The following is a 25,708-nucleotide window of genomic DNA, read 5'->3' on the forward strand; positions in this document are numbered from 1 at the left end:
AGATAAAAATCATACACCAGCTAAAAATACCTCATACAGGTGATTTGATGTTCTGGTTTTAAAGAGAAGAGGCTCAGTGACAGTCAGTTTACAAGCGAAGGGACTTCCAAAGATTGTCTATGTTTGAGAAGACGAATCAAACAACAATGACTTACTGTGTGTTCTGCCTAAAATTTCGATTTGCAAACTCCCGTGAGGGCAAACCAATCCAATGAAGCACCTGACCTTAGCTGACAGACATTACCACTATGTGACAAGCAACTGAATTATCAGTTACCAGGCAAAGTTTATAACTCTATTTATATTCATAGGGAGCCATTTTTGACAGTGAGGTGTCCTCACTGTTTGAGATGGACTGTTAGACAAATATGTTTCAACAAACTCTGCACTATGAACTATCTTGTTTATCGTGTGCCTGTCAATGTGGGCTCAAAGGTCATGTCAACAGCTGATGTGTCCTTGATATCTTGCAACTGATCGGAAAACATGGCTCTATTGGTCATTCTCCTACCCATATCCCTCTTTTGTAAGACTGCCATCACAGTCTTTCCTAATGTGTATTTTCCAAGTCCAAGCTGAGATGATCCTGGTGACATCATCAGCGTTATCTGGCAGATTCAGCAAATAGTTTTCTGCGTTTTTTCAACATTCCTTTAAATTTTGCTACTCGGTAAACAAGTCAGAGTGAGACATCTGTTATATTTCCGCCTCTCTGATTGAATTTCCGGATACCTCATTAGCCCCGCCCACGCCTCTAGTCCCGCCTCCATCTTTGAAACGTCAACAGCGCCAAACTTCAGCCTCCCTTACGGGAAAATGACTACTGGTACCGAGGAGCCGCAATGGAGAAAAGTTAATTCGGTCTCAGGGGTGATACCGCGGTCCAGACACGGACACCGTGCAGCTGCAATACGGGAGCTGATTGTCGTGTTCGGTGGTGGAAACGAAGGGATAGCGGAGGACCTCCATGTTTACAACACTGGTGAGCTAACGTTAGCTGGACGCTAGCTAGCAGGTTAGCGGCTAATGTTTTTAGCAGGCGCAGGGGTTGAAAAAACCAAACCAGCCCTTTACCACGACCTTTAATGTCCCTTTAAGAGGCCCTCCACCATTTTAGCATCATTTCGTTGTTATGGGTGTTGGTAAAGTGGCCGTTAACTTGAACTGGACAGTGTAACTTCAGCTGACTATTTAGCTTTAGTTACTATTTTCCTCCGAAATTCAACGTAACACGGTTGTTTCGTTAACGTATTGTTTACGTGCCTTGCCGTTAGCTCATGGTGGGAACGCCATGTTATTTGTTGCGTTAACTGGTAACAATTACAGATTGGTAACAAAAAGTGTGACAGTTAAATGTAGTTTTACATATACTGAATATGTAACGCGCACAGTACAGTACAAGATACTGTATCAATGTTATGCTGACGAGGGCATTGTGCATTAAAGGTCATTATGTTTTTACTGCAGCTGAAGTGGTGTTTGAGGTCGTGCTACTGCAAAGAAAGTTCTTCTTGTAAAAGATGCTTCCAAACAGGGTGTATAAAATGTCTGAAAGGCAGCATCCACCCAGATGTTTTGCCTTATGCAACAGCTGACATGTGCCCATTCCTCCAGTCTCTAAGCAGTGGTTTCTGCCTGCCGTGAGGGGTGACATCCCACCTGGCTGTGCTGCCCATGGCTTCGTCTGTGACGGCAGTCGAATACTTGTCTTTGGCGGCATGGTGGAGTTTGGGAAGTACACCAACAGTCTCTATGAACTTCAGGTAATGTATTTACATTTCATAAGTGGTGATTCCTTCTAGGGGTGGGCGATATGGCTGAAAAGTATATGACTATATAGCTGGTTCATATTGATCGATAACGATAATTATCAATCATTTTTTATGACCTATTTGAAATAAGGACCAGGAGAAAATAAATACATTTATTTTAAACTCAGTAGCTTTCTTCTGATTTCAATCACAGTCATCAGTCAAGGCACGCGGAGGAAAATGTAATGTCAGCACAACTATTAGAAAACACTCAAATAAATGAACTTACACAAGATGGTATAAAAACTACTACTCGACTATTTCCTCGCTATCCGCACTCATTCTTGCTACTCACTCACTCACTCACTCCACGCTGTGTTGTCTTCAGTGTTGCCAGATCTTAGGAGAGAAACAAGCAACCAGGACCAGCAACCAAAATTACTGTACAAATATATTATATTTACTGCCCTTGAGCTCTACCAAACCAACTAGCCGACCAAAAACGTGGAAAGAATAAATGAATGAATGAAAATGAAAGTAAGAAGTTGCATATAACGAGCCATTTTACTTTCACTGTAACAGTGCTGGTATGCTGAACAAGATCTGAATGGTGAGTACATATTTCACACAGAATCTGAATCTGCACACTGCCTTTGAATCATCCTCCTGTTGTAGTCCAATCTTTCAATCCTCTCTCTTTCTACAAATCTTAATTGTATTCTTTCCATATTTCGCCCACTTGTCAGTGAAATAGTTAAAGAACCTCCATTAATCGTGCGATTTAAATGTGAAAAGTCTCATTCACCTATGCGGAGAAGGAGAGGGGCAGAGGGAGTGGAGCTGTGGAAATATCCTGTAGTCCGACATACTATCATGCGTTTAAATAACTTATTAGATGGGTATATGTAGAGAAAGGCGACGTTTGGAGAGCAAGCCCAAATAAGCAACTCCACTTTAGAAACAAGCCCAAAAAACCGCAACCTGTGACTACCAATATTTGTAAGCGACTTTACAAAAAAAGACAAGACCAAAGTCGCGGCTTTTAAGTGGACCTGGCAACCCAACCTTGCACAGCCCGACTCTGAGGGTAACTTTCCTTGTCTTTTTTCCTGACAGAATAAGTAACATTATCGAACGTTATATCGAACGTCTTTTCTATCGACAGCGCGTAAGTGTTTATCGCGAGACGATATGTTATCGTTTTATCGCCCACCACTAATTCCAACCCAGTTGCTGTTGTGAAGGTAATTTAATTAAATCTTGACGTTTTCTCTGTGTTGCTCAGGCTAGTCGCTGGCTGTGGAAGAAGCTGAAGCCCAGAGCACCCAGGAATGGCTTGCCCCCCTGCCCTCGGATTGGACACAGCCTCACACTTGTGGGTAACAAGTGTTACCTGTTTGGAGGGCTGGCCAATGATAGTGAAGACCCCAACGGCAATGTACCAAGGTAGTGTGCTACATACAAGTGATACATACAAGAAACATAGTGTTTGATAAAGCGTTTGTTTACACTGGGTTTTTCAGAGATGCATGAAAAGAGGGCAAACTGATTGTTTTTGGTTAGATTTGTTTGTGAATATTGAGTGGGGGTAGTTGTGGGGACTTCTTACGGACATTCAGCGAGCCCTGTGCTCCTCTAGTGTTTAAATTAGAGCTGCAACTAAGGATTATTGTCCTACTGCCGATTATGTTTCAGTTAATAATTTTGTTTTTGGAAGTCCAACAATAGCAAAACTCAAACTTTACAATGATATATGAAAAAGGAAAGGAACAAATCCTCACAAATGAGAAGCTAGAACCAGAGAATATTTCTCTTTTTTATCTTTAAATGACTGCAATAAATGATCTATTATCAAACAGTTGCAGATTACCTTCCTTTTGATTCATCTTTTCAGCTCTAGTTTATAGTATAACTTTTTAATTAGTGTTTATTCCAGAATGAACTCCAGTGGCTTGTTGATCATGTTGCTCTCTGTGCACACCCACAGTTAATTTAATGAAACATCCCTGCTCACCAGCGTGGAGACTGTGCAGTTTGATAATAACCTCTATCTAAGAGACAGTTGCATAAATGAGTCTGACTATCTACCATCTTAGATACATGGGTGACCTCTATGAGTTGGAGCTGCAGTCATTATCCGGGGCAAGAGGCTGGAGCATACCAGAGACGAAGGGTGGTGGTCCCTCAGCACGGGAGTCCCACACCTCGGTTGCATACACTGGCCTTGGCTCCCCGAAGCTCTACATCTATGGAGGGATGCAAGGATGCCGGTTAGACGACCTTTGGCAGCTTGATCTCGGTAGGTTTTTTTTTTTTAGTGACAGATAATATTGACTATCATAAAGTTTCAGAGAGGAAAATTGAAACATTTCGCATGCTTTAATTGACCACAAAACTGGTAGGCTTATTTGAGTTTTTGTATGTATTGCAACTTCCTTATCATTATCATTTCTTCTCTTCAGACACAATGGTTTGGTCGATGCCTGAAACCAGGGGTTCCACACCACTCCCCAGAAGCCTTCACTCTGCCAATGTCATTGGAAACAAGTGAGAGATCCGTCATAATCGAAGCAGCAGATGTTTAGTGTGTATGCGACACCTGAACTGGCTAGTCTTTTACAAACTACTGTGTGTCCGTCTGTCTGCAGGATGTATGTTTTCGGTGGCTGGGTTCCTGTGCCAGAATCGGTCAAACACAGTGCTTTAGGAACTGAATGGATCTGCAGTGACTCCTTAACTGTACTCAACTTAGGTCTGTGCATTTCTCTAAAGATATCCCACGCTCTTATCAGAGGTTTCACACAGAGAGAGCATCTTTATTGGTTAAGTTTTTGCTAAATGTGGTGTCAATCTGTTTCAACATCAGGTTTCGTCAGCACCACAGGAAACATAAAGTTCTGATGCATCTTTTTTTTTTTATTCAGCCCATCGCTCAGAGGCCAGCAAGTTCACTGCAGCCTTTTTTTTCCTGTTACAGACACTATGAGCTGGCAGGATTTGGGCCCAGAGCAGCAGGATGATATTGAGTCCCAGCTGCAAAGCCATGGACCCCAAAGTGATGATCCGTATGCCTGTAGACCCAAAGCCAGGGCCGGCCACTGTGCCGCCACCGTTGGGTCCAGGCTTTACATTTGGAGCGGTCGTGACGGTTACCGAAAGAGCTGGAACTACCAAGTCTGCTGCAAGGACCTCTGGTACCTGGAGACAGGTGAGAACTGGGAGCAAGCTGTTCGGAGACGCTTCAAGTGATTTTTTGTGTTTTTGTGCTTAAAAAAAAAAGCAAATACAGCTCGTCAATATGTTCTGTATTCTGTCCTCAGATCGGCCAGCCACCCCACAGGCAGTGCTACTCATCAAATCCACAGTCAGCATGCTTCACGTGGCATGGCGCCCTCTGGCGGCAGCAGACTGCTACATCCTTCAGATCCAGCCTGCACCTCCGCCAGCCAAGCCAGTCGATCCAACTGGAACAGATGGACTGGACTCGAAGGGTAAAGACTCTGCAGGTATGAAGAGTGCACATATTCAGCTATCCCCTCAGTGACGAGAGGAGAGGCTCAGGACACAGCTTGGAATAGTAGAAGAATGGAGGTTATTAAACAGAGCAATTTTACTGCCTGAAAAATACATTAACTGAAAGAATCTGTGGCATGTTTATCAGGGTGGGGAACTTTCTAAACACATTCTTGGCTCTCTGGTGAAATTTTGCTTAACTCTCTTCTCTCAGATGTCCAGTCCCTTCAAGCTCAAACTGGAGAAACCACTAATAAAGAAGCGAAAGCATCAGCTCAGGTAGATGTGACTTACTTAACATGGTTAAATCTGTAAGTAAAGATTGTTACATGTAATAACACACTCCTGTTTTAGCATTAGATATACTGAATGGTATATCCAGTCTACCAGCAGACCAACCACGAATGAATGAATGAAAATGAAACCCATGAATTTGATATCAGACTTTATACACATACTTCCATTATTTGTTCAACCAAAAATAACCCTTCCATTTTCATTCCTTAAAGGGTCATTCTGACTGATAGTAATGATAATTCTGTAATACTGTGATACAGTGAAACTGCAGTTTTTTTTCTGAGACTGTTATCTTACTGTGAAAATCTCATACCGTTGCAACCCTAGTCATATCAGTCCCCCTGCTTAACGTCCCCAAACTCACTTCCTTGTTTCTGCTTGTGAAGATGCAGACGTGTGATGTCTGACATTGACATCTCACATTTACCAACAAAAAATACTGCTTAAGACTGTGCAAGGCTACTTCCTGATGTTCTGCAAGAAAGCAGGGCTTAACTGTTTTGAACTGTGTTCAACATTGTGGTGGACCACAAACCAAATCGACTGACAAACACGTTTTGTACGTGATGTGCTGTCCTGGCCAGTCCTCCTGTGGACCTCTGCTAAAGGTAGCTGCTGTGTTCAGAAAGAGTGACCCTGTGGCCGTCTTGTTGCGGTCAGGATGTGCAGATAGTTAAATCATTCGAAAAGCTGCTGTAAAATTAGGTATTTTGTACGGCAACAATCCCCATAAAAGGCCTGTGAAATCCTGGAGGGACTGATAAAAGAATTGTGAAAAATTCACCGTGGTTTGGCTTGGAAATAAAACCTTGTGTTTAATATCAAAACAGGGTGCTTCCGTTTTAGAAGAAATAAGTCATGTACTTAGGTTTTCTCCCTGAATTTCAGGATGCCTCAGCACAGCAAGAAGCTGCAGCAAAATCACCCAACAGCTCAGCAGAGACTAAAGCACAAGGAGGGAGGAATGCTGGGAGAGAGACAGAGAAGGACTCTGACACAAAACGCTGCGGTAAGTCTTGTTGTCTAGTGATTGATTTGTGTGCTTATTGGGGCCAATAAAAGATGCAATAGGGATGTTGATAAATGTATTGTTTCAGTTATTTCTGTTGCTCTATTTCCCACACAGCGTGAGGGAGACAACACACAGCACGCTTTTACTGTTCAGTCTGAAATGCCCCCATCAAATCTGATTTGTCTCCTCTACCCAGCTTAAGTGTTACTGCAGTTTCTCAGCTTTGATCCACTGACCTGCTGCACTCTCTATTTGTGTGTTGGCTGTAGGTTCTGGACAGGAGATGTCAGAAATGGAGGTCAGCAGCTCAGATCAACACCAGCAGGGTAATGATGATACTCAAGCTTAAATGTCAGTGATGAGCCGGACTGCAGCACGTTGTGAAGTGAAATTAACTGTGGGTTCTCCTTGGCTTTTACAGAGAAACAGCCTGTTTCAGCTGACAGCACAACAGATCTCTACGCCCAGGCACATCAGGTCAGATACACTCCTGAACAGTAATTATTAGCTCTCATTTGGCTCGGTCTAAACTAAGATTGTAAACTCTCATCGGCAGAGTCCAGATGAATCAGTGTGGTTCGATGTTGGTGTGTTCAAATCGCTCTACTCGGAGGTCAGCCACTACTTTCTACCTGCTGACAGTGACCAGGCGACTGCAGCCATCAGCAGCCGGCAACCAAATACTAAAGAGGTAAAAACAACAACAACGTCTGTACCGTTTCATTCATGAAAGAATGATTGAGAAAAGATGGGTATTGATTTTGACTTAATGAAGATGCTATTCATTCCTGTCCTCTCACCCGTGCGCCTTCTATCAATCCTTTGCTTTCCCATCAGCCCTTCCCCCAGAGAAAGCTTCCAGGGCCTCAGGACTACCAGGGCAGAGAGAAACAGGAGCTGTCTCCAGGTCAGACCTACAGGTTCAGAGTCGCAGGCATCAACTGCTTTGGCCAGGGAGACTTCAGCCCAGTCAGCGAGTTCAAGACCTGCCAACCTGGCTTCCCTGGAGCGCCCTCTGCTGTCAAGATCACTAAGGTGACATATCGAGGATACTCCAATAGATTAAGCACGAACTTCTGTATTCTTCACATTCCTCCTAATACTCCTTTTTCTTCACAGGCCAACGATTCGGTCCACATCACGTGGGAGGCTCCCTCCTCTCCATCGGGCCGGATCCTCGAGTATTCCATGTACATGGCGGTGAGGAAGAGCCGCTCCACCAGCTCGGAGCGCCCGGGTCAGATGGCCTTCATCAGGATCTACCGCGGCACCAAGATGTCCTGCTTGGTCAGTTCCACCCACCTGGATAATGCTCAGATTGACTGCTCCGCCTCCAACCGGCCAGCTGTCGTCTTCCGCATAGCTGCTAAGAATGAGCAGGGCTACGGCCCAGCGACGCAGATCCGCTGGATTCAAGGTGGAGGACCTCAAGTGTTTTTCAGTTGCGTATTTTGTCACATTATATATATTTTTATCTTGATTCAGCGTCCTCTTTCTGTCTTTTTAGATCCCAGTAAATTGCGAGCGTCTGCATCCAAAGCTGACAGTATTGCTGAGGCTGACCAGGACGCTGCTGACAGGTAACCACAGTAACCTCTCATGATTTGGGTTCATTTTCACTTTCTAGATCGCAATTTTTTATGAAATTGTCTCTTGCTTTTTCATTTTCTTTTTGCAGCTCCAGCTGAAAATGTTTGGACCAGTGACGACAGGTTTTGGAAAAGAAAAAAAAACGTGCACTCAGGAAGATGGCAATGGACACCACTCAAATGTTGTATATTTCATAAATAGTTTTGTTAATTTATTTTTTATATATTTAATTATTCCCTTTGTAAATAGGTTTTCATAGAAAGCTTGACCTCATGGCTATTTTAGTTAAGCAGATGTTTTCTTATGTAATAATACAATGTACACCAAACTACAAGTATGAATTTAGATTTAAAACCCTCCAGAGGTTGAATGTGCCTTAGAGCTTACTGAAACAGCCACTGATGCTGCTTTACACAGTATGTCATGGTTTTGAATGAAACACAGGTGGTAAGATGTTTTCAGGGCCAGTCATCAAATAGAAAAGCCTTTTTGGCGTGGTGGACCACTTTTACAATCCTACTGACACACTGAGGTTACATAGTGGAATGTTATTGTTGTTTTATAACTAAATTGTTTGATGTGATTGATATAAGATCTTTGTTAACTTGTTTGTCACTGTATACAACCCTATGTTACCACAAACAGTTTTTATTATCCATTACATCTCTATAGCACATGTTGTTTTATGATTTTGCTACATTTGTTTATTATAATTACCACTAGATTGTTTACATTGTTTTTAGTTTTAAAATATCTGTCCCAACTCAGAAATTTGGCTCTGACTGCGACCAAAGATCAGAGCACTACTAATGTTTCTGATATGAATAAAAGGCATCAAAAATGTTACAGATATTACAGAGAGAGATTTGTGTTAGCGCTGTTATTGTCTCTGGTTTGACCAGCTCACTAAGTGGCAGACAAGAAGTCTTATAATTATCTTCCCTATCCTCCTCCATCATGTCTGGACTCTGGATTATTGCAGACCTTTATGACTGCTGCGGTAAAGGAACAGGTGGAGAGATTGTTATCCAGAGCTCAAATCATTCCAACCTGTGCTGCATCTCTTTGTGTTCTTGTTAAAAGACGATTCCATGATTTTGCTCTCTTCCATAGAAGATGCAATGATGAATGAGCATCTGAAAGTGTATTATCATTGGACTGGATTTTACAGAAGTGGGCTGAAGACAGCTACCTAGTGATTTTTGTAGTTGTAAGAGATGTGCCTCAACCTTCTTGGGTGGCAAAGGGTGGGTGTCCAGCTGTGGACTGATTCCTAGTATGATGAAGTTCAACATCAGTTTATTACAGCACCTCGTACATACTGATGTAGGTGCATGTTGGTCCCTGGAGTCTTGCATAGTTTGCATCTGCTCAGCTGATGTCCACACGCATGAAGTGAGCAAGGTGTTTACACAAGTATGCTCACTTTGCTACTTGTTACTAGTAACCACTGGTTAAATACAATATGGTTAAGGATTCATATATGCTTAATATATTCAGTCCATATGCAGTTTCAGGCTCACACATGTGATGTATCAGTTAATACGTTAATATATTCAGTAGTTAGAGACGTTGTGGTTATATAAATATGCACACAGAAATATAGATCCAGTGTGAAAGTGCCAATGAGGGTTTTGTGAATGTTGTCTTTCTCAACGAGAGAAATGCACTTCGGGAAAAAAAAGTCCCATGATCCCACAGTTTGTAGTTTGCAGAATTGCTAGCTAGCGCTGGCTAGCAAAGCAAACAGAAAGCAGGACAGAGTTCAACAAAAGGTACGTGGTTTTTGGTATCCACTTGCTCGAGTCTGTAAAGTAAATGTTGTTGTTTACTTTAACTTAACTTTATATGGCCGTAAGTCGATGTTTGAACCCCAGAAATGCGCCGTGCGGTACACAACGTTAGCCACGTCTTCGAGCTACAGTTCCTGGTACCTGTTTGCTAGCTAGCTAGCTAGTTAGCTTACAAGTAGCCGTTTAGCTTGCTGCGGCAAATTCGTTGAGATTTAAGATGTTAATCGTTAGTATTTTCATTGCAAAAGCTTATCCCAGTCACGCTAATGACTACTTGTGTTAGTTTAAGTACAACGCCTTGACCTTGCAAGGAAATTTCCAGAAGCAAGGAGTGTCCGATAACGGACGCATTAAAGTAGCTAGCTAGCTAGTTAGCATATTAAGTCGCGAGACACAGAGCGCGATATTTAAAAACATCTCCATGCTTTTGACAAATTTGAGATGTAAGTTTGCAGTGTTTACTCTTAAATTATGACATGTCCGCAACTGTTAAATAGAGGCTAACGTTAGACTAGTGTGTGTCTGTGGTGAAGCATTGGGTTAATGTTAAGTTAGGCTGTATTTTAAGGTAGTACGATAACAACAAACCTTAGCCCGTGCACATAACGTTAAATAATGTTAATGCTATGTAGATACTCTTCATCTGGTTTTGTTTTTTGACTCTAAGGTATGGATTTGTTTTAGACTGCATATGAAACTACAGTTTGTGCTGTGGTGTATTGATAGTATTTTGAAGTTAACTGTGTTCATGTATTCTGACAGAGTGACATTGGTCCGAATTTCTCCTCAAAGACAGACAGGATGCTTGATGTTAAGTAGCTTAAGTGGTTTGCAATCACAGACTGTGTATCCACAGCAGAGCCAGCAGCCAGGGACTGGAGCTGACTAATCACTTGAGATTGATTCAGAGCCTTGACTGAGGTTGTTATTTTAATAAGTAGCTGGGGGACTCCTCTCAAAGCCACCATGGTAACTAACTGACAACAACGCCAGGACTCATTTCTGCCCTCTCAAAGCACCTGAACGCACTTGAGAGAAAGTGAGGGCAGTTCTTGCCACAGCTAAAGAACTGCTGTTCCTTTTTTCGGACACAGACACAGCAATTCCTTTCCCTTGTTCACCCAGCTTTTATTTACATCCTCCTGTCTCTGGCTCTTTCCTGCAGAGGTGAGATGATGACCTCCTCAGCTCTCGGCCAGTCGTCACCACTCCTTCAAAATCTGGAGCCTGGGATTGGGAGGTCTGCAGCCATGCTGGGGTTGTCTGCTGGGTTGGAGGGAGCAGAGATGGAGCTGCAGAAGATGCTAATCGATGAGAGGATAAAGTGTGAAAATTATAAGACCAACTACCGGACACTAAAGGCTGAACATGCCAGGTATGTCTGATTGACTTTTTTTATTCTTTGGCAGTCCTTGCCTTTTGTTTTATATTGTGTATGAATTATGGGAGACACACTGAGTCAAGCCCTGGAGAAAAGATATCATTGATATGGTTGCAAGTGTAGAGAAAAAGCAAGAAGAAACCTTCTCTCCATCATCACATATCATCAATCGCACTGACATCAGCTATATTTTCATAGGACAAAGTGTGTAGTAATAAGAGAGCTGAATTGTAATGTGTACTTAATTCTGTTTATCAACATTGACTCTGCTTCAGTTTTCCATGTATATGTTGGTACGGCATTGTGCTCAGTCTCAGCCCTGGTTGTTGCAGCTTGCAGGAAGAGTTTACCCGCGCGCAGGGTGAACTGAAGCGCCTGTTGAGTGACAAACAGACTCAGCAGGAGAAACTTCAGCTGCTGTTGGCGGAGCTCCGAGGAGAGCTACTCGACAAAACCAGAGAAGCGGAGGAGCTGAAACTGCAGGTAAACTGCGGAAATCTCACACAATGCAACTTGTGGAAATGAATCAATGAATCAAAACAAAAGAACACATTCGTGTCAGGTGTGGCTGAGATTTTTGTTTTTATGCCTCCTCACTGGCAATAACCGTGGCTAGGCATTATGATTACAGGTTGTCTGTCTGACCGTCAATCCCATTCTTGTGAATGTGATATCTCAAGAATGCCTTTAGGAAATTTCTTCAAACTTGGCACAAACGTCCCCCTGGACTCAACGATGAACTGATTAGGTCTTGGTGGTCATAGATCATACCTCAAGGTCATTGTGACCTTGTCTGTTTCATTCTTATGAATGCATTATTTCAAATATAACTGGACACATTTTTAATAAAAAATGCACCAACGTTCACTAGGACTCAGTGATAAACTAATTAGAATTTGTGGTTAAAGGTCAAGGTCATTATGACTACCACTTGCATCCATCTCATTCTCATGAAATAGATATCTCAAGAAGTTCTTGAGGAAGTTTCCTCAAATTTGGTACAAACGATCACTTGGACTCAAGAATGAACTGATTTGAATTTGGTGGTCAAAGGTCATTGTGACCTTACAAAACATGTTTCTGGCCATAACTCAAGTATTCAAAATTACACATATGTCTAAAAGGAAGTAATGATAAAGTGATGACATTTTATATCCAGAAGGTCAAAGCTGAATGCAGAGGCATACAGCCGCAAGGCGGTAATTCCAGTTATCCTTAAATTTGCTTATATGTAACCAAACATCTGACTCTCTGAAGAAATATGTTTGTGTGTGTCTGTTGACCAGGTGATGACCCCTCAGCGGCTGGAGTTGCTCAGAGCTCAGGTGCAGCAGGAAATGGAGGTTCCAGTCAGAGAGAGGTTCAGTAAACTGGAGGAGGTCAGTCTGTTTCTTTATCGTAGGTCTGCTATGTGTGACCATAGTGCCATATATTTTCTTTGTTGTAACACCCACTAGTGACTGCAGTCCCTATGACAGAGGGAACAATGGTGGCAGTGATGCAGCTGCTACCCATTTACGTAAACTTTATTTCTTGTTGACAGTTTCTCTTGTCATTATGTAATGCATAGGGATTAAATCACATATCTCAACATTTTAGGATTTAAACTTAGTAGTGTTTAACCTAGCTTGACACAAATAGTTGTTCTGCCTAACAAAGATGTGTTATAACAAAAGAGGTGAATGTACTAACTGATTTTTGAGGGATTTATTGGGAGTCAGCACAATTGACAGGAAGCCACAATGTAATGCAGCACAGATATAAAACACTAAACAGTGAAATACAAGAAAAAACAGCTGCAAAATGAAAATGGAAAAACCTTGGTATTACCCTTAAATGGCAGCTCTAAATTGTCAGCAGCTGTGACTACTAAGTCCATAGCAACGGTCAAGAGATTAACATTTGATTGCCTTTTGAAAATCATTTAAAAGTAGGTGCTTTCGTGCTAATTTACATTTTGTCTGCTTGATTGCTCCTCTCTTCCTCCTCCCTCTCTCCTCACTCACTGATTAGGAGCTAATGTGTGTACTCATGGTTCTTTGTAGGAAACAGAAAAGTACAGGTCTGAGTACAACAAGCTGCGGTATGAGGTCACCTTTCTCAAGACCCAGTTTGACCACCAGAGAGAAGAGCATGCTCACATACTGGAAGAGAGGAAGATCCGCTATGAGGCAGAGGTAGGTTTGTTGTTTGGTTGGGCAGCATTTCGGTTGTAAATGCTGTTCACTTATATTCTAGTTGTTGCTGTGTACACTTGTGTCTGATGATAAAAATAGAAACTTAATTTAAAGGATCCCCTTCCAGATCTCTCGTCTGGAGAAGGACAGGGAGGACCTGGTTGCTCAGTACCAGGATTCAGATGTACTGCGTGATGGGAAACGAGTGGAGGCTCTGCTGAGGGAGAAAGCCCAGCTCCACTTGCGGCTGAAGGGCCTGGAGGCAGAGGTGGCCGAGCTCCACGCCCAGAGAGAAAACTCGGGCCAGCAGGCCGAGAACGTCCAACGCATCCAGATCAGACAGCTGACGGAGTCTCAGGCTGTCGTGAAGTCGCTGGAGGTGAGACAGCAGCATGCTCTGCTGTTTTTTTCTGCTTTATCTTTTATCTTTCTTTTATGACTGTCGGATCTGATTGGTTGTTGGTGTGACAGGCAGAGCGTCAGTCGTTGCGTCTGCAGCTGGAGCGGATGGAGAGCGAGCTTACTCAGACCCACGAGCAGAACAGCCAGATCACTGGACGACTGCACAAAGCTGAGCGAGAGGTCATCTCCCTCACCTCCCAGGTAACCTGCTCTTTGACCCCACCCTCTGAGATGTTTGATTGACTGTAAAATCATTACACAGCGCTGCCTTGGTTTCCATGTCAGGTTCAGTGAAAGTTTTTTCTGGTTCTCAGATTGAAAGCCTGAAGCATTCACATAAACTGGAGGTCGCCAATGTCAAACTGGAGTGTGCCCGCTCTAAAGGGGAGTTGGAGAGGGAGAGAGACACACTGCAGGGGCAAATTGATGGTATGCAACACACACACACACACAGACATACACCCATCCATCTCTCTCTCCCACAACCACAGTAAACATTAAACATATTACCAGCAACAGATTTTATGTTATAATGAACCTCATCAACTGATCCAGACTTTCACATCTCAAATTATATGTATCATTTGTCTCCACAATACGGATTCTCAGTCATTTTTTTCAGTGTATCAACCATAGATTCTCATGCTAACTCCTGTGTCTCAGGTCTGCAGACAGACATTGAGGTGCTGCAGGCTGCGATGGAGCGGCACAAGGAAATTCTGATGGAGAAAGAGAGGGAGTTGGTAAGGAAGGTGCAGTCTGCCCGTGAGGAGGAGCTCCGCAAAACTGTGGCCTTACTTGAGGAAAAGTAAGAACCACCATTGCTTTATCTCAGTAACTGCTATCCATCACCTGGTGGCAGTTTAAAAAAAAAAAAAAAAGAGGTTTGACTCCCTGGCAATGATGGAGAGATGGCATCAATCATTCTAGCAAAGTGGACGATTTAAAGGTTCAATTTTTGTCATATTTGATGAAACTGTCACTATATCCTGACAGTAGTTCATGAAGCTGTGATAGAATCAGGTTCCACTGGCTCCTCCCAGTGCTCCTTATAGCATTTACAAGAAACCTCTGCACCTGAATGAAGACAAGCAATCAGAGCCAGGAGTCTCTAACACAGTGTAATCACTGCTTGTGCACACACTGTGAGCTGCATGGAATAAAGATAACACTGTAGGAAATGAACAATTTTTGACTTTATCAGAAAATGAATACCAACTCATCTGTTGTTGTCTTTTCTGCTGTAATTTAATTGCAATTGCTGTTGTTAGGTTGGAGGTGGAGAACCGTCTCGCTGCTCTGGAACAGCAGAGGGCGCTGCAGGATGCTACAGACAACGCCCAGAAGGAGGAATTGGAAGAGCGCCTCCGTAGGGCCCAACATGGAGAGGAGGCAGCCCGCAAGGAACTGCAAAACCTGAGGTCAGCTTTTTACTGAATGTTGAGTGTTTCAAAATCTACACAGCTGCCTTAGTCAGAGGGAAAAACCGGTTACAGCCAGCACAGATCAACATGCTCATTCTTCATCTAATATCCACCAGCTCAAGTGGTGACATTATAGTTAGCTATAGGTGTAGTTCTTTTATCTAAAAAAAAAACAAAAAAAAAAAGATGGAATACAAAATGTGCATAGTGTCCAAGTATCAATGCAGGTCACACTTAATTTGCCGAAACAAATTTAGATGAAAGAAAACTGCACATAGGCGCCATCACTGTCAGTGGTTGGCTGTGTTACATGGTGGGAAAGCCTTAGTTTCCCTGCAGGTTCCTGTTCTGCAGCGCATAAAGACAGAAACTTATCACAAAAACAGTGACATCTAACAAAAACATAAAAGCAAACAGCAACATGAACATATACAGAGGCATGGACTTGAATGAAGTACACACAAATTATGTGTTAAGTCAATGGTTGCAGGTGTATCCTTCCATTGTATGCCTGTTTAAAATGTACAACAGAGGTTATTGTTCTAATATGATATGGGATCTCATTCCAGAGTTTGGTATATGTGTGAAAAAATGATCTCTGACCATAACTATTTTTATAGGCTGGTGCTGGGATATGTGCTTGGGAGACTGATCTAGTGATGTGTTCCTGTCCTATGTTGTATCTTGGAACTAGATCACTGAGTGCTGGAGACGTGTTATTGTTTTGTATCCAATGATAAAAGTAAAAAAATGTGTACAAAAGGTACAGGACAGCACTCCAATTATAATGTTTATTGCCACACGAACGTTTCGGGTGAAACCCTTCCTCAGCGTGCACAAGCAACAAAGTGAATGCATCACACACAGGTGTCACTTATCAATAATCAGGCTGATGCAGCAGCTGCAGGTAATGGCAAGAGAAGAAAAAAAGGGACCCAACAATGTATCCCTTCTTATATCAACACAAACAATTAAGTAACCACAATAGTGATATTTTTTAAACACTTATTCAACAATGAAATGCATCTCAATTTCTAAGAATTCCAAGCTTTTAACATTTTTAAACAAAAAAACTGAACAGGCAAATGTCTGATTGTTTTAATACAGTTTTATTGTTAACCTGTAGGCCTGTTAGTCCAGAACATTTTTACAAAAAACATTTTTACAAAAAACAAGTTAGCACCAACTCCTTATTCAGTCCCTTTGGCTCTAAAGTGTCAAGGAAATGAATCCAGAAACATTCCTTTTGCAAAAGGATTTTATCCTGATCTCCACCTCTAGGTGGAGTCTTAACTGCCTCAATGCCCATATATCTGAGATCAGCTGTGGTATGGTAGTAGCTATTAAAATGTCTGGCTACTGCTGATTTAGAATCATGATTACAGATAGAACATTTATGTTCACAGATTCTGGTTTTTAGTTCCCGTTTTGTTTTACCAACATAGTACAGATTGCAAGGACACTTCAATAAATATACAACAACTACCTTTGACTTTCATAATCTTGCCAGTTTTAGGATGTGAGAAATAATTTTCTCTGATCACATTTGGGCATTGAACACAATTGAAACAAGGAAAATTTCCATTAGGCACACTGGACAAAAAATGATGAGAAGTTTTTTTTTTTTTTGTAAAACGGATCTCAAAGCTTTTCCAATTTCGGGATCTGTTTTCAGAATATACCAATAATTATTTACAACCTTTTTGAGTACACTGGAAATAGGGCTATATGTGCACACCATTGAAACTGAGTTAGAAAGAACTTTTTCTTTCGGCTCAAACAAAACATTCCTTTGGATCTGATGAACTTTATCCATGGTGTTTTCAACCAGAGTGTTGTTATAACCTCTAGAGACAAAATTATTACAGAGCTCCTTGGCTTGTGTCTCAAAGAGCTTTTCAAGAGCCACCAAGATTCTTCTTTAAAAGGCAGCCCAATTTGAGCAACTATTTGGTGAGATCCGTTTTACCAAAAAAACCTTCTCATAATTTTTTGTCCAGTGTGCCTAATGGCAATTTTCCTTGTTTCAATTGTGTTCAATGCCCAAATGTGATCAGAGAAAATTATTTCTCACATCCTAAAACTGGTAAGAAAGTCAAAGGTAGAATAACATGCAACACTAAATTTGTTGTATATTTATTGAAGTGTCCTTGCAATCTGTACTATGTTGGTAAAACAAAACGGGAACTAAAAACTAGAATCTGTGAACATAAATGTTCTATCCGTAATCATGATTCTAAATCAGCAGTAGCCAGACATTTTAATAGCTACTACCATACCACAGCTGATCTCAGATATATGGGCATTGAGGCAGTTAAGACTCCACCTAGAGGTGGAGATCAGGATAAAATCCTTTTGCAAAAGGAATGTTTCTGGATTCATTTCCTTGACACTTTAGAGCCAAAGGGACTGAATAAGGAGTTGGTGCTAACTTGTTTTTTGTAAAAATGTTTTTTGTAAAAATGTTCTGGACTAACAGGCCTACAGGTTAACAATGAAACTGTATTAAAACAATCAGACATTTGCCTGTTCAGTTTTTTTGTTTAAAAATGTTAAAAGCTTGGAATTCTTAGAAATTGAGATGCATTTCATTGTTGAATAAGTGTTTAAAAAATATCACTATTGTGGTTACTTAATTGTTTGTGTTGATATAAGAAGGGATACATTGTTGGGTCCCTTTTTTTCTTCTCTTGCCATTACCTGCAGCTGCTGCGTCAGCCTGATTATTGATAAGTGACACCTGTGTGTGATGCATTCACTTTGTTGCTTGTGCACGCTGAGGAAGGGTTTCACCCGAAACGTTCGTGTGGCAATAAACATTATAATTGGAGTGCTGTCCTGTACCTTTTGTACACATTTTTTACATTTTTTATTGAGGATTCAGCACCCATTCATACTTCTGAGGGTTGAGCGTGTTTGTTTGGACTTCTGTTTGTATCCAATGATAAAATTTAATAGCCTGATTATTTGTGTAGTTCTGAAAGGTCAAGGCATTCAAATTTGAAAGTGCAGTACAATGGTGAGTCCAGAGGGGAAATTTGCCATGGATCTTATAAACTCTATTGTACAGTCTGGCTATTGGTTCAGTAATTTCTTTTGTGGTGAGGGACCAGATTGGGAGACAGTAGGATATTGTTGAGAGAATGACTGCATGTAGATACGTATTAGAGATGACGTTGGTAAGGTATGGTCTGATCTTGGTATATACGTACAGTTTCTGGTTGAGTTTCTTTGTTAAATAATGAACGTGATTACGGTGACATGTGAATTGAGAGATACTCCAAGATATTTATAGGTTTCTGTGATGGATAGGTTTTGATTAGCAAAGTGGATTGGGTCTGAGATGAATATTGATCTCTTGGGCGAGTGGAAGTACATACATTCCGTTTTCTTGACATTGATAGTTAAGTGGTTAGCATTCAACCAGTCATGTAGGATACCAAGATCAGAGCAGAGTTTAAAGTTTACAATATTAGGCTCTGTGTCAGAGAGGAAAATGACAGTGTCATCGGCATATAGCAGACAATTGGAGTATCTGCACACATCAGGAAGATCATTGATGTACAGTAGAAAGAGTAAGGGACCCAAGATGCTACCCTGTGGAACACCCATATCACATATTAAAGGGGAAGATGTTATATGACTGATTCTGACCACCTGAGACCTGTTTGATAAGTATGATGAGAGCATCATTACCACGGAAGAAGAAACTTGAAATGAGCTTTCTGTGTGATGGCTTCTAATTTAATTTCTGTGCTCTTTAAGGAATCCAGTGCCCTGATTAATGAGACTGTTTTCTGTCTTACAGAAGCAAACTGCAGCAGCAGAGCTCACAGCTTGAGGAGCTCGAGAGACGGAAAGCACAGATTGCTGACCTACAGCAGGTAAGTGTTATTTGTCATGCAGTTAGCACAGCCAGGGGAGTTTGTATTGTTGACATAAATGTAAATAATTGTTTTGTTTTTTTTGACCCAACAGCAGAACCAGGAACTGAGTGTCCAGCTAGGGACACTGTCCCACTCTAAAAATGACCTGATGGAGACAAACCAGCGACTGAAAGAGACACTGGACGATCTCAGGGAGGATCTGAGGTCAGCCCGAGCCCAGGCTGAAAGGAGCCAGCAGGAGGCAGAGAGGTACACCTGCTCGTCTGTCTGCAAATAAACCAGCTGAACAGCACTTCTTTATTTTGGGTAGATAATTACTTTATAACATGATGCTTCAATGACCTCCCTCTTTATTAAAACACTTTCTTTTTCTTCCCTTTGCTTCTCCACGTGTGTTCCTCCTCCAGGCTGGTGGAGGACCGTCGGGTTGAGTGGCTGGAGGAGAAACACAAGCTGCAGGAGCGAGAGGCAGAGCTGCAGCAGAAATACTCTCAGGTTAAAGAGAAACTGCAGAGGGCAGCGGTGGCCCAAAAGAAGGTACTGCTGCTCTCAGTCTTTTGATTCACTTGTCCCAACTTTTTTGCAATTTGTTGTAGGCATCAAATTACTAATGTGTATATTTACAAAAAACGTGTATCAGTTGTCTTTGTACTTTTTTCAATTGAATATATGTCAGAAAGGATTTGCACTCTGGTTTTATTTTACGTTTTACACATTGTTCCAGCAATGATAATGTCTGGGTGTCCCCTTGCTTATACACCGTCATTTTAAATATTGTAACATTTGAATGGTCTTAAAAGAGACTTGAATTTGTTTTACTGGAACCTACAGATAATGTGTGTGTGTTTTACAGAGGAAAACGCTAACAGAGAACAAAGAGAAGAGACTGCAGGATAAGATCCAGCTGCGTGAGGCCAGGATAGAAGAGCTGGAACTAGAAGCTGCTGCAGCCAAAAAGTAAAGTTCAGATCTCTCATTTTATGAATGAAATAATACAGTTAAATTGACCTGCCTGAAACTGTTATGTTAATTACTTTATTATAATTAACTTAAAACCTCAGGTGCTCACAAAGTAGATCTTTTTGTCCTCCTTTTAACCGGCCATACAGTATAATTTTAAGGAGCTCTAAGCGACCCCAGGTTAACACTGTTAGCCTTGTCAGCACTGTTGCCATTGTTAGCACCTTGGCATGTTGAGCTAACAGTTAAGGTGTATAGTGGCCAAGATGATAACTTCTATCTCTTCTCTGTCCAGGCGTTCGTCTTTCTCAGAGGAGCAAGCTCAACTCAACAGACGGTTAAAGGAGCTGCAGCGACGGCACAACGAGTTTCGACGCCTTCTCTTAGGTGGCCAGGGTCTCTATGGCGCTGGTCCCACCTTCCTGACCTCACCCACCCCTTTCCTCCTCCTGGGGTCTGAGGGACCCTTATCCAACATACCAGTAAGCGTAACTAGCAGTGAATAAAACTTTTTTTTTTGCATCAGCCTAGATGGATGATAATGATGTGTAAATAGATGAATTGAGACAAAAAAAGAGGCAAAAATCTATCATGTAAAAAGCACAAAGGATCATTTCTCCTCCCACAGGAAATAGACCAGAATGCAATGAAGCAACAAAACAAGTTGAGTTTAGATATGAAATCTTTTGATCCCTCTTCACTCACACACAAACCCACAGCTGAATGTGACAAGCTCACACTTCCTCTGTGTGGGTTGTTGAAGGGCATTCCTAAAATGTCAGCTCACTCAATGAAGCAGCAGTATACAAGTTAGGTGGAGCACACAGAGCAACTCAAGTTACAAATTATACAGTTACACACATCTGATTCAGTCATATGTAAATGAAAATAAGAAAATCAAATATGAAACAACAATGCAGAGGTTGAGCAGTAAAACTCGCCAGTCGGTCACGCCCTGCTTATGTTGTTTATGCAATCTGAAACAATCTGTAGAAGCAGATCAGCCTCACCACAGTGAAACATGTGACCAAAGGCTGATGTCTATTAACCACAGTGTGAATGAACACACAGGAAGAGGGCTGCTTGTGTGAAATGCAACACAGTGAATGGCACAAGGAGGCCTGTGTGGGTGAGAGGGAATTAATATGTAGCCAATAAAGCTGTTGTCGCCGCAGGAGGAGCAGCATCAGAGGGAGCTGTCTCTGCTCCGACGCAGGCTGGAGGACCTGGAAAGCGCCCAGCAGCAGCAGCTGGAGGAACTGGGATCTCTGGTGCAGAGGGACAGGGACTCCACTCCTCAGCCTGACCTCTGACCCCAACCATACTCTCCATTGGACTTGGATTTAAAGGGAAGAATGAGATGGCGTCCTGTTCGTCCCACCAAAGACACCAGCAGTGTTATTATAAAAATAGAAGCATTATTTATTGGTGTATAAACATACAAATGGAGAGATGAGGATGGATTTTGCCAGAGTTTACATGTTTCTCTCATGTTGTGACCCCAGGTTATTTGAAATGCCTCAGCACCTTAAAAAAAAAAAAAAAATCCTGTGACATCTTCAGGGTTTGATTTTTGTATCGAGATGTTTGTTGTTTACACACGTTTGCTCTGAAGCTACTCAGAGGAGTTGATAAAAAGCACTACAAGCTGTGAATTGCACAATGTTTATACAGGCTGTTAATACTAGAATAATGTACAGATTTTTTCCTAACGTGTGGTTTTGACAACATGACTGAAGAGCCGGCACACACACAGTCATCATGTGGCACAAACGTGTTTTTGAAGTAGTAGTTTTTCATGTTAAACTGCAGTATTGAACAAGACATTCAGACACATGACCAGCAGATGTGTTACATTCAAAAAAGGTCCTTTTATACAATGTAAACTACCAACAGGTGATGGACTTCAGACTTCACTTCAAGGCCCAAAACTTCCAGGATTCAGTTTCAGGATTTTCTTCCCTGATGTAATCAAAAGTCCGATAAGGCCTTTTTTTTTAAAAATTGTAAGATACAAACCTCCCCACTGACTCAAGACATTACAGAAAAGGTGAACAGCTTCTCTCTGCTCCTCTTATAATTCCTTAACTCAGTACCTCATCTCCATCTTTGTAACAAGGGATGATGCATGCAGGAGTTCTCCTCGCTCCTCTCACTGTGTCAGTCAGAGTTATTTAATATAAGTGACAGGATGGCAGCTTAGTCCCAGGAGCAGCTTTTTAGTCCATCAAATAAGTTTTTAACATGATGCAGTTGCTCTGTCACCTCAGTGGGGGCTCCGTTTTGGTCCAGCTTCTCTTTGATCTGTAGAAAAGGCAGAGCTATCGTAAGATGTTTTGCAGGTGTATTAAAAATTCCAGAAGTTCCAGACACGGCTCTCAATTGTCATTACAATACACATTTAAGCCTGTACACAAGACTCAGGTGCACACCTCCAAAATCATGCAGCTTAACACACCTTTCACTGTGGTGCTACACTGTAAAATGTTTCATTTCATTGAGACAACTGGCGGAATTTTTTTTTTTTACCTTGTTAGATAATGCCACTTGTTAATAAAGATGTTTTATCTGCTCAGGAATTCTCTGCAAAGACTCTATTGTTCTCACATTTTCAGAAAGTGACACATGATTCAAGAATGCAAAATGAAAGTAAAATTCTCTCTGCATTGCTCTTGAAATGTTCTGAAGTGTTGTGTTTTGGAAAAACAAAAAAAGAGTGCTACTGTGCGCACACAGGAAATGGCAGCCTGATAACGAAGCAGAGGGAAATCAGATGGGTTAAGATGTCATTTCCTCACCACAGGGTGTCTCCTGTGTCGGTTTCATAAATGAAGTCACCCTTGGCCGTTGCTGTCAACATCCCACAAATTTTGACACCACATATTGTGATACATAGTGTGTCATTTTATTTATGATTCAAATTACAGATGAAATCCATTTCTGCCTCGCTCTATCAGTAGTTCACACAACAGCTACACATTTCCTGATTTGGATTTGCTGTCATCCACCAGACACAGACCTGAAGATTTGTAATTGGTGTGAAAAGCAAAACAAGACTTTTTTTTGGTGACAAAATTGGACCCAAAATCACATAACTGGTCAATCTGTTCACCTGAGACAGTTGGCACTTTGTCGCCCACTGCAGTTTTACTGAGAAGTGTTAAAATGGATGACAGAATGAAACTGCAACTAAAACGTACTTACAACAAAACCAGATGTGGCATCTCCAACATCACCATCAGTTCATACTAGTATTATAAGAGTGTCATTCTCCATTAAAAACACAAACATGAATAAAAAGAAAAAGTGTGAGCTCGTCTTGACGATAAGAAGAACTGACCTCAGTGAAGTATTGCTGCATGAACTTATAGAGCTCTCTGAGGGCTGCGGCTTCGTTGAACTCATTTTCATGTTTCTGAAAAGAAAACAGTCATCCATTTACTGCTGGTCTTCACCGCACCAGTTTGTAAACATCTAGTAGTGAATGGACGTTACCTTCGACTCTTCCTGCAGGAATTTCTTGAATTCTGAGTCTGTGACTGGTGACTGGTCTCTGATATGTTTGTAGTAAGTCTTTACTTCCTGTTTGAACTTGGGAATGTCTTTGGCGTAGAGCAGCTTGTTGGTTGGTGCATACTGGAACACAATAATGGTAAAGATATACCATGACTTTTTTTCCCCCTGACACTACACTATGACTTTTTTTTATGACATAACATGACTTTAGCAGTTTTTTTAACATAGTGTTGTACGACTATTTTCGACATACCATTCTATGACTATTTTCATCATACTATACTATGACTTTTGCAGCAGTTTTTTCAACATTATGTTCTATGATTATTTTCAACATACTATACTATGACTTTTAGCAGTTTTTTCAACATAATGTTCTGTTAATTTTTTCCGACATACTATACTATGACTTTTTTAGCAGTTTTTTCAACATAGTGTTGTATAACTATTTTCGACATACCATTCTATGACTATTTTCATCATGCTATACTATGAATTTTTTATCAGTTTTTTCAACATAGTGTTGTATGACTTTTCATCATACTACACTATGACCTTTTTTATCAGTTTTTTCAACATAGTGTTGTATGACTATTTACTATGACCTTTTTAGGAGGTTTTTTTTTCAACATAATGTTCTATGACTTTTTTCGACATCCTATACTATGACTTTTTTAGCAGTTATTTCAACATAATGTTCTATGACTTTTTTCAACATCCTATACTATGACTTTTTTAGCAGTTATTTCAACATAATGTTCTATGACTTTTTTTGACATACTATACTATGACTTCTTTAGCAGTTTTTTTCAACATAATGTTCTGTTAATTTTTTTCATCATACTATGCTATGACCTTTTTAGCAGTTTTTTCAACATAGTGTTGTATGACTATTTTCGACATACTATACTATGAATTTTTTAGCAGTTTTTTCAACATAGTGTTGTATGACTTTTCAACATCCTATACTATAACTTTTTTTTAGCAGTTTTTTCAATGTAGTGTTGTATGACTTTTCATCATACTATACTATGACCTTTTTTATCAGTTTTTTCAACATAGTGTTGTATGACTATTTACTATGACCTTTTTAGGAATTTTTTTTTCAACATAATGTTCTATGACGATTTTCGACATACTATACTGTGACATTTTTAGCAGTTTTTTCAACATAATGTTCTGACTTTTTTCGACATACTATACTATGACTTTTTTAGAATTTTTTTCAACATAATGTTCTATGACTTTTTTCGACATCCTATACTATGACTTTTTTAGCAGTTATTTCAACATAATGTTCTATGACTTTTTTCGACATACTATACTTTGACCTTTTTATCAGTTTTTTCAACATAGCGTTCTGTGACTATTTTCGACATACTATACTATGACTTTTTTAGCAGTTTTTACAACATGGTCTTCTATGACTTTTTTCGCCATACTATACTATGACCTTTTTAGCAGTTTTTTTCAACATAATGTTCTATGACTTTTTTCGACATACTATACTGACTTTTCTAAGTTTTTTCAACATAATGTTCTATGACTTTTTCGACATACTATACTATGACTTTTGCAGCAGTTTTTTCAACATAATGTTCTATGATTATTTTCAACATACTATACTTTGACTTTAGCAGCAGTTTTTTCAACATAATGTTCTATGATTATTTTCGACATGCTATACTATGACTTTTTTTTAGCAGTTTTTTCAACATAATGTTCTGATTGTTTTCGACATACTATACTATGACCTTTTTTAGCAGTTTTTTTCAACATAATGTTCTATGACTTTTTTCAACATACTATACTTTGACTTTTGCAGCAGTTTTTCCAACATAATGTTCTGATTGTTTTCGACATACTACAGTGGTGTGAAAAAGTGTTTGCCCCCTTCCTGATTTCTTACTTTTTTGCATGTTTTCCACACTTAAATGTTTCAGATCAAACAAATTTAAACATTAGTCAAAGATAACACAAGTAAACACAAAATGCAGTTTTTAAA

The 25,708-nt window shown here is 40.6% G+C and overlaps 3 protein-coding genes across 16 annotated transcripts in view; 2 read left to right on the forward strand and 1 right to left on the reverse strand.

Annotated features, from left to right (window-relative positions):
* Window positions 1-751: 751 nt before the first annotated feature.
* Window positions 752-9,016, forward strand: hcfc2 (host cell factor C2). 2 transcript variants are annotated; one of them, XM_050036655.1, is made up of 17 exons: window positions 752-982; window positions 1,615-1,763; window positions 3,037-3,197; window positions 3,848-4,050; window positions 4,214-4,298; window positions 4,400-4,503; window positions 4,729-4,959; window positions 5,072-5,257; window positions 5,479-5,543; window positions 6,450-6,570; window positions 6,843-6,899; window positions 6,995-7,050; window positions 7,130-7,264; window positions 7,411-7,608; window positions 7,693-7,990; window positions 8,081-8,153; window positions 8,252-9,016. In XM_050036655.1, exons 1-17 carry the CDS (start codon window positions 817-819, stop codon window positions 8,259-8,261), a joined length of 2,298 nt encoding a protein of 765 aa, XP_049892612.1. In that variant the 5' UTR covers window positions 752-816; the 3' UTR covers window positions 8,262-9,016. The 2 variants fall into 2 exon arrangements, with proteins under 2 accessions (XP_049892612.1, XP_049892613.1); XM_050036656.1 differs by having other exon boundaries at window positions 5,072-5,242.
* Window positions 9,017-9,858: 842 nt separating this feature from the next.
* Window positions 9,859-21,502, forward strand: cep83 (centrosomal protein 83). 2 transcript variants are annotated; one of them, XM_050036230.1, is made up of 16 exons: window positions 9,859-9,938; window positions 11,122-11,331; window positions 11,670-11,820; window positions 12,624-12,716; window positions 13,383-13,514; window positions 13,642-13,893; window positions 13,986-14,117; window positions 14,231-14,345; window positions 14,580-14,724; window positions 15,188-15,337; window positions 19,149-19,224; window positions 19,319-19,476; window positions 19,635-19,764; window positions 20,081-20,184; window positions 20,483-20,669; window positions 21,363-21,502. In XM_050036230.1, exons 2-16 carry the CDS (start codon window positions 11,129-11,131, stop codon window positions 21,498-21,500), a joined length of 2,166 nt encoding a protein of 721 aa, XP_049892187.1. In that variant the 5' UTR covers window positions 9,859-9,938; window positions 11,122-11,128; the 3' UTR covers window positions 21,501-21,502. The 2 variants fall into 2 exon arrangements, with proteins under 2 accessions (XP_049892187.1, XP_049892188.1); XM_050036231.1 differs by lacking the exon at window positions 9,859-9,938 and adding an exon at window positions 10,054-10,399.
* Window positions 21,503-22,355: 853 nt separating this feature from the next.
* Window positions 22,356-25,708, reverse strand: part of plxnc1 (plexin C1) — a 64,648-nt gene continuing 61,295 nt past the window's right edge. For all 12 annotated transcript variants that reach the window (XM_050036229.1, XM_050036226.1, XM_050036228.1 and 9 more), the window contains exons 29-31: window positions 23,683-23,823; window positions 23,528-23,602; window positions 22,356-22,491 (exon numbers count right to left, since the gene is read on the reverse strand). In XM_050036229.1, the coding sequence (XP_049892186.1) occupies window positions 22,387-22,491; window positions 23,528-23,602; window positions 23,683-23,823 (321 nt within the window). In that variant the 3' untranslated portion in view covers window positions 22,356-22,386. The remainder of the gene's footprint in view (window positions 22,492-23,527; window positions 23,603-23,682; window positions 23,824-25,708) is intronic.

Source organism: Epinephelus moara, chromosome 23 (genome assembly GCF_006386435.1).
Source record: "Epinephelus moara isolate mb chromosome 23, YSFRI_EMoa_1.0, whole genome shotgun sequence".
NCBI classification, from domain to species: domain Eukaryota; kingdom Metazoa; phylum Chordata; class Actinopteri; order Perciformes; family Serranidae; genus Epinephelus; species Epinephelus moara.